Source organism: Sinocyclocheilus anshuiensis, unplaced genomic scaffold, assembly GCF_001515605.1.
Source record: "Sinocyclocheilus anshuiensis isolate Anshui unplaced genomic scaffold, SAMN03320099.WGS_v1.1 scaffold218, whole genome shotgun sequence".
In the NCBI taxonomy this organism is placed as follows: Eukaryota; Metazoa; Chordata; class Actinopteri; order Cypriniformes; family Cyprinidae; genus Sinocyclocheilus; species Sinocyclocheilus anshuiensis.
Window position 1 is genome coordinate 1,140,506 of NW_015547665.1, and position 10,941 is coordinate 1,151,446.

At 37.8% G+C, this 10,941-nt stretch overlaps 1 protein-coding gene and 1 long non-coding RNA gene across 4 annotated transcripts in view; both read left to right on the forward strand.

Moving 5' to 3' along the window:
• Window positions 1–673: 673 nt before the first annotated feature.
• On the forward strand, window positions 674–2,716 carry LOC107702547 (uncharacterized). The gene is made up of 4 exons (XR_001635774.1): window positions 674–772; window positions 991–1,138; window positions 1,674–1,732; window positions 2,520–2,716. It is a non-coding gene; the product is annotated as an uncharacterized LOC107702547 (long non-coding RNA).
• Window positions 2,717–2,953: 237 nt separating this feature from the next.
• LOC107702546 (monocyte to macrophage differentiation factor 2) overlaps window positions 2,954–10,941 on the forward strand; it is a 15,476-nt gene continuing 7,488 nt past the window's right edge. For 2 of the 3 annotated variants that reach the window (XM_016504899.1, XM_016504897.1), the window contains exons 1-2: window positions 5,351–5,566; window positions 7,318–7,399. In XM_016504899.1, coding sequence (XP_016360385.1) covers window positions 5,553–5,566; window positions 7,318–7,399 — 96 coding nt within the window. In that variant the 5' untranslated portion in view covers window positions 5,351–5,552. Of the gene's footprint in view, window positions 3,178–5,350; window positions 5,567–7,317; window positions 7,400–10,941 lie in introns of those variants that run through there. The other variant, XM_016504898.1, reaches the window with a different exon arrangement.

A 10,941-nucleotide genomic window follows, 5' to 3' on the forward strand; every position in this document is an offset into this window, starting at 1 on the left:
ATCTTATGAATCTATTCTTTTGTATGATTGACTGTTTTGTGAGGCATCCAATTTGCTCCAGCTGTTCCAGCATGTTGCTTCACATTACAAAAGCATCTGGTAAATAAAACTGATTTCCAAGAAAAAGGCTGAATACACTCCTAACAGTAATACTATTGTAATAGAAAAGGTTATAGAATAAAAAGCCATATAAAGATATAAAACAAGGGCCTCCAAACTCGGTCCTGCAGAGTTTAGCTCCAACTCGCCTCAACACACCTGCCTGGAAGTTTCTAGTATGCCTTGTAAGACCTTAATTGGCTGGTCCAGGTGTGTTTAATTAGGTTTAGAGCAAAATTCTGCAGGACCCGGCCCTCCAGGACCGAGTTTGGAGACCACTGATATAAAACAAATGGCAAGAGAAGGTATGCTAGCATGCTATTCCGAATTCACCCCATCTGCATGGAGATATTCCTGACATAGAAACTGTGTCTGAATATGAATAAAATCCTAATTAAAAAAATTACATGTAGTAATTACAGTAACCTTCTTGGGTACTTGTTATTTTGGGCTCGATTTCTGTATTTTATGCAAAGACTCAAGTCAAACAGCAGAGGGCATGCATGAGCTTTGAACACATCGTTGATACGCTGGTGGATGTCGCAAAGAAGAACTCTTATAAAAACCGTGCCACAACGTTAGTTCGCTCTCTTTGTTCAGCGAAGTTTTGTGTGTTGGCAGTATTGCGTTGCAACATGTCCTCTTCAGAAAGTTGCTTTGTGATTGCAGGCGTGTAAGTGGTCATTTTTTCGGTGTGGTTCATCAGAACCTCAACAATCGCTAGAGAATACAATGATGACTGATTTTAGATTAGCACTGTAATAATTGATGTCTTTATTGCGTGTGGTTACATTAAACTCCTAAATCTCCTGTCAGATTTTCGTTGGAGGGCTTAGAGTTGGGTTTACACGTGAACCGCATAATGAACTTTTCTTTATATTTTGTTTGTAGAGACTCCCGTCTACCTCATGATGGGTGTGCTGGAGCACGTGGCTTCGCATGATTTGCTCCATAGGCGTTTGTAGCCTACGTGTTGAACGTCTGCATTTGATGAATCAATTATAAATTGCAGTAAACGCGATGAAGAGTTAAGTTGGCGGTAAGTGAATTGAGCCTGGACAACACACTCTGCCTGGTCTTCTTGTAAGTTGCTTATGCAATGCGTGTTTGAAAGTAATATTGAGCCGCTGATGACTTCTAATACTTTTCTGACACCTCGTATGAACGCTGTGTTTCAGCAGCTGATTATAAAATCTAGTCTGAGGCTCTTTTGCTTAATACATGCGGGTTTTGTGAATTTCGGGTTCTCCACGCTTATAAAGTTTTTTTTGTTTGTTTTTTTTTGGCCTAGGAAACTTGGAAATTTCGTTTAGTCTTATATGTTCAGGGCCTAGTTCAGGGCCAGACCCATTGTTTGTCTTAAAGTGCATTTAAAAAAAATATACTAATGCTTCTATACTTTGAATATTACCATCTGATGTACAAATGTGAGTAAGCCCCCCTTCAGTATAAGGTCTAATTAGATGAGCACATGGCTACAACAGAAATGTAAATAAGTTGGTCAAAGTGTGGGAACTGACTTTTGTGGCATTTAATGTATGAAACTTGTTACTAATGTTGCTTGTTTCTAACAGATTTCAGAGATGGTAAGAATGAAGTTCCCAACTGCAAAAATGTGGTGGCCTCCTAAGAGGTGACCCTTCATTTTCTTCTCCATTTGCTCTTTTGCTTAATACATGCAGGTTTTGTGAATTTCGGGTTCTCCACGCTTACAACGTTTTTTTTTGTTTGTTTTTTTTGTTTTTTTTAGGCCTAGGAAACTTGAAAATTTCGTTTAGTCTTATATGTTCAGGGCCTAGTTCAGGGCCAGACCCATTGTTTATGTCTTAAAGTGCATTTAAAAAAAATATACTAATGCTTCTATACTTTGAATATTACCATCTGATGTACAAATGTGAGTAAGCCCCCCTTCAGTATAAGGTCTAATTAGACGAGCACATGGCTACAACAGAAATGTAAATAAGTTGGTCAAAGTGGGAACTGACTTTTGTGGCATTTAATGTATGAAACTTGTTACTAATGTTGCTTGTTTCTAACAGATTTCAGAGATGGTAAGAATGAAGTTCCCAACTGCAAAAATGTGGTGGCCTCCTAAGAGGTGACCCTTCATTTTCTTCTCCATTTAAAATTTTATGACTCCTTTCAATCTGATAATCCCATATGTATGAAAGACTAACAGTGACTCCTCAGAGGAAGGTTGTAGTATTGAATTACATTTGTAGTAGAACAGGTGTGCACTGCAGTGATGAGAAACTGTTTGCTAAGCTGATCCATGGTTAATGGGCCTGATTGTAAACTCTCTCCCTGAGCTGTGCTGAACACCATACTAAAGTGCATCTCATAACTGGTTAAGACTGTACAGCCAATCCAATGTATGCATTTATTTGGTGCACCTTTTACATCTTGGTCTTTATTTGCAGATGTAAGAAGACAGAAGTCCCTTTGGTGGTATACATTTTGGAATATGATCTCCGGCTTCTGCATGGATGCTAATGTGCAAATGTAACTTTGAAACTTTAAATGGTGTTAGAGTTCTGAATGAGTTGCTATTTAGATGTTTGGATGAATGTCTTTTTCAATAAAAGTGTGAAACCGTAACTTGTGATGTATAGCTATCAGGTCACTTATTATTTGACATACTGGAGTGGTGCTACACTTCATTAATCAGTGTAATTGTGGTGGTTTAACTTCAATTGATCAATTGACTTGATATGCAAAAACATGCTTAACCTTAGTTTGCTAGCAAATGCTTGAACATATGGCATACGTCCAGTATTGAGTGTGGACCGCTGAGCTAATAGACAATGCCTTGTATAAACCCACCAGTCTACACGGATCCACTCGTTTCTGACTGCAGGAAGACCGGGTTGTGGAGACCGTTACATGCTATTTCCGGATTATTGCTCATGCTCGCTTCGTTGTGTAGTTCATCACCCGAATGATATTTCAGAGCGAGTTTTCATAGATTCGCGTGTGTCTGAAAGACGAGCTCTAAGTATAAGCTCTGAATCAAATGGAAGACGTTTTCATCTAGACTCGCGCAACTGTTGATTTACGCGTTTAAATGAAACTTGTAAGGTGAGTAAACGTGCCGCCGTCGGTGATTGTGTAAATGTATTCAGTTAGCGATAGTTCTGTACGTAGCGAGTAAGCTTATTGTCCGAGGTGTCGTTTATTTTCCCTAGAGCTGTATTTTGTGATGCGACACCCACGCGCCACAGAAAAGCTAAACGTTTCATGCACGGAAATTTTTTTTTATCTTTATCGCTGAACTTAATACGTGTAATCGACACGTATTGAAAGGCACGGAATGCTGTTATATGATGGTAATTTCCTATAAATGAGTGATCATTCACACACAACAATCCGCGATGATCCCTGAAGTGGTTTGCGTGCTGATTGACTGATGTTTGAGGGAGTGGTAGAAAATATGGTGTTTTGATGCTTAGCGAACAGCCGTGACTTGAAATTCTACCGTAAACGTTCACCGGAAGCATATAAGATCAAACTCAGGGATTTAGTAACGGGTACGAGTACGGACAATTAATTGAAATGTCTGTCTAGGCAGGCTACTAGAAGGAATAAAAAAAACAACAACGGTAGCTGTGTGTGTATATATATATATATATATAGGTCTAACAAATATTTTATAGTTACATCACTGTTTAAAACAAAATATTAGGCCAACATCTCTAAAAGATTATTAACGGGCCAGTGACCATAATTAATACAATAACAAATTTAGGCAATGTTCTCTGGGTTATTAACAATGGAAATTAGGACAGATATGGGTTATATGTGTTGAACTAGATGTGGTCATTAAGAATCACACCCATGCAAGTCAGATCAATTTTGTTTGACCTAATTGCAGATTTCAGTCTATAGCCTACTGTTAAACATTGTAATGTTGCTGTGTGGTCACACAACTGCTGTTACTCTTTTTATTGTTCTGGCAAATAGCTTCTCCATAAATCTCTTTTTCAACCCCTCTAAACATGAACGTGTGACGGACATTTAGAAACATTATGTAATATTCATCCTAGTTAAAGTGCAGTTAGTTGTACTGCATTACTGAATTGGCACATAATGTCCATCTCTACATCACATTTCTAAGAACATTGTTTATTCTTCTGGAGTTTCTTGGCAGAAAGATGACGTAAACTATGGTTTTGAATTCAAAGTGTCACTTTTGTGGTACAAGGGAGGAAGAAAAAAAGAAACCACACACAGCCTCATTCCTTTTCTGTACCAGTCTCATGTTTCCATGACAACCGTGACATCAGCACTCTCAATGGCTCTGGTGTGTAGTCTAATTAGATGAGCACATGGCTACAACAGAAATGTAAATAAGTTGGTCAAAGTGTGGGAACTGACTTTTGTGGCATTTAATGTATGAAACTTGTTACTAATGTTGCTTGTTTCTAACAGATTTCAGCGATGGTAAGAATGAAGTTCCCAACTGCAAAAATGTGGTGGCCTCCTAAGAGGTGACCCTTCATTTTCTTCTCCATTTAAAATTTTATGACTCCTTTCAATCTGATAATCCCATATGTATGAAAGACTAACAGTGACTCCTCAGAGGAAGGTTGTAGTATTGAATTACATTTGTAGTAGAACAGGTGTGCACTGCAGTGATGAGAAACTGTTTGCTAAGCTGATCCATGGTTAATGGGCCTGATTGTAAACTCTCTCCCTGAGCTGTGCTGAACACCATACTAAAGTGCATCTCATAACTGGTTAAGACTGTACAGCCAATCCAATGTATGCATTTATTTGGTGCACCTTTTACATCTTGGTCTTTATTTGCAGATGTAAGAAGACAGAAGTCCCTTTGGTGGTATACATTTTGGAATATGATCTCCGGCTTCTGCATGGATGCTAATGTGCAAATGTAACTTTGAAACTTTAAATGGTGTTAGAGTTCTGAATGAGTTGCTATTTAGATGTTTGGATGAATGTCTTTTTCAATAAAAGTGTGAAACCGTAACTTGTGATGTATAGCTATCAGGTCACTTATTATTTGACATACTGGAGTGGTGCTACACTTCATTAATCAGTGTAATTGTGGTGGTTTAACTTCAATTGATCAATTGACTTGATATGCAAAAACATGCTTAACCTTAGTTTGCTAGCAAATGCTTGAACATATGGCATACGTCCAGTATTGAGTGTGGACCGCTGAGCTAATAGACAATGCCTTGTATAAACCCACCAGTCTACACGGATCCACTCGTTTCTGACTGCAGGAAGACCGGGTTGTGGAGACCGTTACATGCTATTTCCGGATTATTGCTCATGCTCGCTTCGTTGTGTAGTTCATCACCCGAATGATATTTCAGAGCGAGTTTTCATAGATTCGCGTGTGTCTGAAAGACGAGCTCTAAGTATAAGCTCTGAATCAAATGGAAGACGTTTTCATCTAGACTCGCGCAACTGTTGATTTACGCGTTTAAATGAAACTTGTAAGGTGAGTAAACGTGCCGCCGTCGGTGATTGTGTAAATGTATTCAGTTAGCGATAGTTCTGTACGTAGCGAGTAAGCTTATTGTCCGAGGTGTCGTTTATTTTCCCTAGAGCTGTCTTTTGTGATGCGACACCCACGCGCCACAGAAAAGCTAAACGTTTCATGCACGGAAATTTTTTTTTATCTTTATCGCTGAACTTAATACGTGTAATCGACACGTATTGAAAGGCACGGAATGCTGTTATATGATGGTAATTTCCTATAAATGAGTGATCATTCACACACAACAATCCGCGATGATCCCTGAAGTGGTTTGCGTGCTGATTGACTGATGTTTGAGGGAGTGGTAGAAAATATGGTGTTTTGATGCTTAGCGAACAGCCGTGACTTGAAATTCTACCGTAAACGTTCACCGGAAGCATATAAGATCAAACTCAGGGATTTAGTAACGGGTACGAGTACGGACAATTAATTGAAATGTCTGTCTAGGCAGGCTACTAGAAGGAATAAAAAAAACAACAACGGTAGCTGTGTGTGTATATATATATATATATATAGGTCTAACAAATATTTTATAGTTACATCACTGTTTAAAACAAAATATTAGGCCAACATCTCTAAAAGATTATTAACGGGCCAGTGACCATAATTAATACAATAACAAATTTAGGCAATGTTCTCTGGGTTATTAACAATGGAAATTAGGACAGATATGGGTTATATGTGTTGAACTAGATGTGGTCATTAAGAATCACACCCATGCAAGTCAGATCAATTTTGTTTGACCTAATTGCAGATTTCAGTCTATAGCCTACTGTTAAACATTGTAATGTTGCTGTGTGGTCTCACAACTGCTGTTACTCTTTTTATTGTTCTGGCAAATAGCTTCTCCATAAATCTCTTTTTCAACCCCTCTAAACATGAACGTGTGACGGACATTTAGAAACATTATGTAATATTCATCCTAGTTAAAGTGCAGTTAGTTGTACTACATTACTGAATTGGCACATAATGTCCATCTCTACATCACATTTCTAAGAACATTGTTTATTCTTCTGGAGTTTCTTGGCAGAAAGATGACGTAAACTATGGTTTTGAATTCAAAGTGTCACTTTTGTGGTACAAGGGAGGAAGAAAAAAAGAAACCACACACAGCCTCATTCCTTTTCTGTACCAGTCTCATGTTTCCATGACAACCGTGACATCAGCACTCTCAATGGCTCTGGTGTGTAAGGATGAAAGACTCTTCTGCTGTGGTTCTCAATGGTTACCAGCCACTGCCTGCCAACTGCAAAAGTTATTATCAGTCACATGATCATTTGACATACGTGGTGACTAACTCATTATCAATTACAATAAAACAATACATATAATAACAATGCAATAATGCATGTACTTAATAAAAAAACAAAAAAATCATATCTTTTCAAATCAAAGTTTTCTATAATTTTATTGGAAAAAGCAGATTTTCATTTTCATGCATCAGTTGCATCTGTATATCATGTCGGAGTAAGTGAAATGTGTGGTGACATGAGTAACAGTAACAATAGGCCTATATGTTGAGTTACAGAATTGTTTATTAATTTATTTTTTATTTTTTATAGAAGTGACCAGTTTAAAAGAACTGACTTTGTTAAACAACACTATGTACTTTTAAGTATGCTTTAGGTAGGTAATACTAAGTTATGAATTGCTTAGCTTCACTTCATCCCTTATTTTCTAACACTTTATTTATTATTATTATTATTTTTTAGATTTATGAACAGTCGTGTACCATCTAATAAGAGATATCAGCCAACAGAATATGAGCATGCTGCTAACTGTGCCACACATGCGGTGAGTTGTGTTTACAGTCTTAAAGGAATAGTTCACCCAAAAATGAAAAAATTTACTCACCCTCAGGCCATTCAAGATGTAGATGAGTTGTTTCTTCATCGGAATAGATTTGGAGAAATGTAGCATTACATCACTTGCTCACCAATTGATCCTCTGCAGTGAATGGGTGCCGTCAGAATGAGAGTCCAAACAGCTGATAAACATCACAATAATCCACGTTATCCACATGACTCCAGTCCATCAATGTAACGTCTTGTGAAGCAAAAAACTCTGTGTTTGTAATAAACAAATCCATCATTAAGTTGTTTCTAACGTCAAGCCATTCTTAACGATATAGGAATATTTGTGTACCTGCAGCGATAGAATTAATAAATAAAAATAGCAGCAGATGATATTATTTATTATGCTTTTGGGGGTGGGGGTGTGTGAAGATACATTTTCTTGACTTTTAAAAATTTTAAAATAATGTAGTAGCCTGTGTTAATGTTTCTATGAATTGTTTTAAGTATGGATTGCCGAATTACCTGTCTGCACAACAAATTTACCTTCGGGTATAAAGAAACCTTGAACCTTGAACAGGGCTCAACAATAAGGACTACCCAAAAGACAGGACAGTTGACGGATTTGTCACTCGCCCGATCGGGCCACTGCCGCGTCGTCACAAAAAGTTTATCATTTGCATCTGTTTTTAAGCCTTGCTAATTAAAAGAACAAAAAATTCAAGCAATTTAAAAGCATTTCAGCAAGGCGTTAAAGACAAATGGAGCGTAGCGTTAGTTCTGGCAGGTCACTTTAGTCAAGCTCGCATCAGCTGACACTCAGCTGATCCACGTCTTCTTATAGGAATATGACACCAGTCATAATTCCCTTTATAAGGTCCTTTCAGTCATTATTCAGCAGCTATCGCTTTGCTCAAGAGCTAATCACCCACCTCCATCCCCAACTCCTCCTCTCGTCCAGTCAGGACTTGGCATTGGATATTTCTTTTTGAGTCAGACCACTGAATTATGTTCATATATAAAATAATCACTTAGAACATTGATGATATCTGCTACATTAATCATTAATGTTGGTTCTGTTCAGTTTACCCTAGGGGGGGGTATTTATGCTCTCCCTGCTCCTATCCATGCTAGGCTGCATGGATGGGCAGGGAGTGTTGCCCAGAACAGAACAATACCCCCAACCTAAAAATGTATGCTAATTGTAAGTTATCTTTGATGATAGTGGTCCTGACAGAACTCCATTCAGTAGCTACTGTCTGTCTACAGCTGTCTGTGCGCGCGCTGTACACACAGAACACAGCGCGCGCACAGACAGCTGCGTCTCTAACGCCCGAGCCCCGAGTTGAGTTTCTTTCCGCGTCTTTTTTGCGTTTGAACGGACAAATAGGCCTACATACAAAAATGTGTCAAAATACCCGTCTTGGTGAGTAACTTTATAGCTTTAACAATGATTAATCTATATTTAATTTATACAGTGAAGTAGAGATGCACCGATCGACCGGGCATTTTTTTTATTTCACAATATCTGTTCCGTGCTTGCACACAGACTGCATCGCAATATTTTTTTCAAAATGTCATTTGTGTGGAAATATTACTTTAATATTATAATAAATTTGGTCTTTAAACAGCCGTTAACAGAGGTCAGAGACGCTGAAGATGGACGCAACGAGGAGAAAATACTGTTGCAGGCATAGCAGCTCCGTTCACGATGCGCGAAATATAGGAAGAAAATCCTAAATATTGAATTTTATATGGATGTGTTTCTGAGGGGAACTGACTGTTTTCAGAAAAGTTTACATGGCGTTTTCTTTTCATCTTGGCTGGGTATAATGCATTTAAAGTAGTGCTAATATGCACATTGCTGCTTTGTGTATGTACAGCGGTAACCAAGTAAATGCTGGTGTTCCATAAGTGCCACCTGCTGGCAGAGAGTGAATCTGCGTCTCATTCAGAGCTTCTGCTGTTTCTGTCTCGTGCAGATGTTTTATGTAGCATAATTTCACAAAGCTAAAGTCAGGCTATTCTGTTTTTGCTTCAAATTTTGAATTTAATTTAAATCAAACATTGCACATGCTACAAGTGTGTATAATCTTTTTTTTTTTGGATCGATTCATGATGGTGGTTACCAATTTCAAATGGCTATGAAAATCAAGGTGCAACACAGTGAAGAATATGCAATGTTATTTTAGATGTGATTATTCGATTTCTGTACCTGAACACCTACAAACATAAAAAACCTAAAGCATCATTTCATTTGTATCTTTGTTCTATATATTTAGTTGTGTTGTTGCTTGTAATTTGTTCATTTGTTCTTATTTACTTACTGTTCACTTATCTTTAATAATGATTGAACTTTATACTTGTCAGGCAGTTTTTGCTGTTGTATCGAAATTGAAATCGAGAATTGGAAAATTTAATTGGTATCTAAAATATTGGTGTCATATAAGCTTATTTATTAGAATAAAAGATAACATAGATCAAAAACAATGATAAAGGCAACCATTTTATTTTTTTTTGCGGCAGGGCCAGTGAAAATGTTGGCAGGGCAAGTCATAATTTGAACCACTGGCCCGACCGGTCCAGTAGAAAAAATCTTTAGCGTTGAGCCCTGTTGAACCTTCTGGCTAAAAAGTCGTCTTGTCTGAATCAGGAAAGAAATATGCTCAGATCAAGCACTGTTTACAAGCAAAAAACAGTCCAAAACAGTTTTGAACAAATATGTCGGTGGATTTTGATGTGAGAGAACAGGGAAGAACTCACTCAAGGAAATGTGATTATAGACTGGTATTTTGGTCAAAAGTGATGGTTAAACTTTAAACGTCTTAAAGATGGATTTGTTTATTACAAACACACAGCTTTTCACTTCAAAAGCCATTATTAACTAGAGTCATGTGGATTATTGTGATGTTTTTATCAGCTGTTTGGACTCTTATTCTGATGGCTCCCATTCACTGCAGAGAATCCATTGGCGAGCAAGTGATTTTATGCTAAATTTCTACAAATCTGAAGAAACATTTTGGGTGGCCAAAATGTAAGCAAATTTTCATTTTGGGTGAACTATTCCTTTAATCATAAGTATGTATGTATGTATATATGTATGTATGTACAGTATCTCACAGAAGTGAGTACACCCCTCACATTTTTGTAAATATTTTATTATATCTTTTTATGTGACAACACTGAAGAAATTACACTTTGCTACAATGTAAAGTAGTGAGTGTACAGCTTGTATAACAGTGTAAATTTGCTGTCCCCTCAAAATCCCCCGTCTAAACCGCTGGCCACAAAAGTGAGTACACCCCTAAGTGAAAATGTCCAAATTGGGCCCAAAGTGTCAATATTTTGTGCGCCCACCATTATTCCTGAACTCATGACACCCAGTGCCGGCAGCACTCATGCAGGTAAGACACACTTGTCTTTGTACTCCTCACCTGGTTGCCGCCACAGACACTTGACACCATCTGAACCAAATACGTTTATCTTGGTCTCATCAGACCACAGGACATGGTTCCAGTAATCCATGTCCTTAGTCTGCTTGTC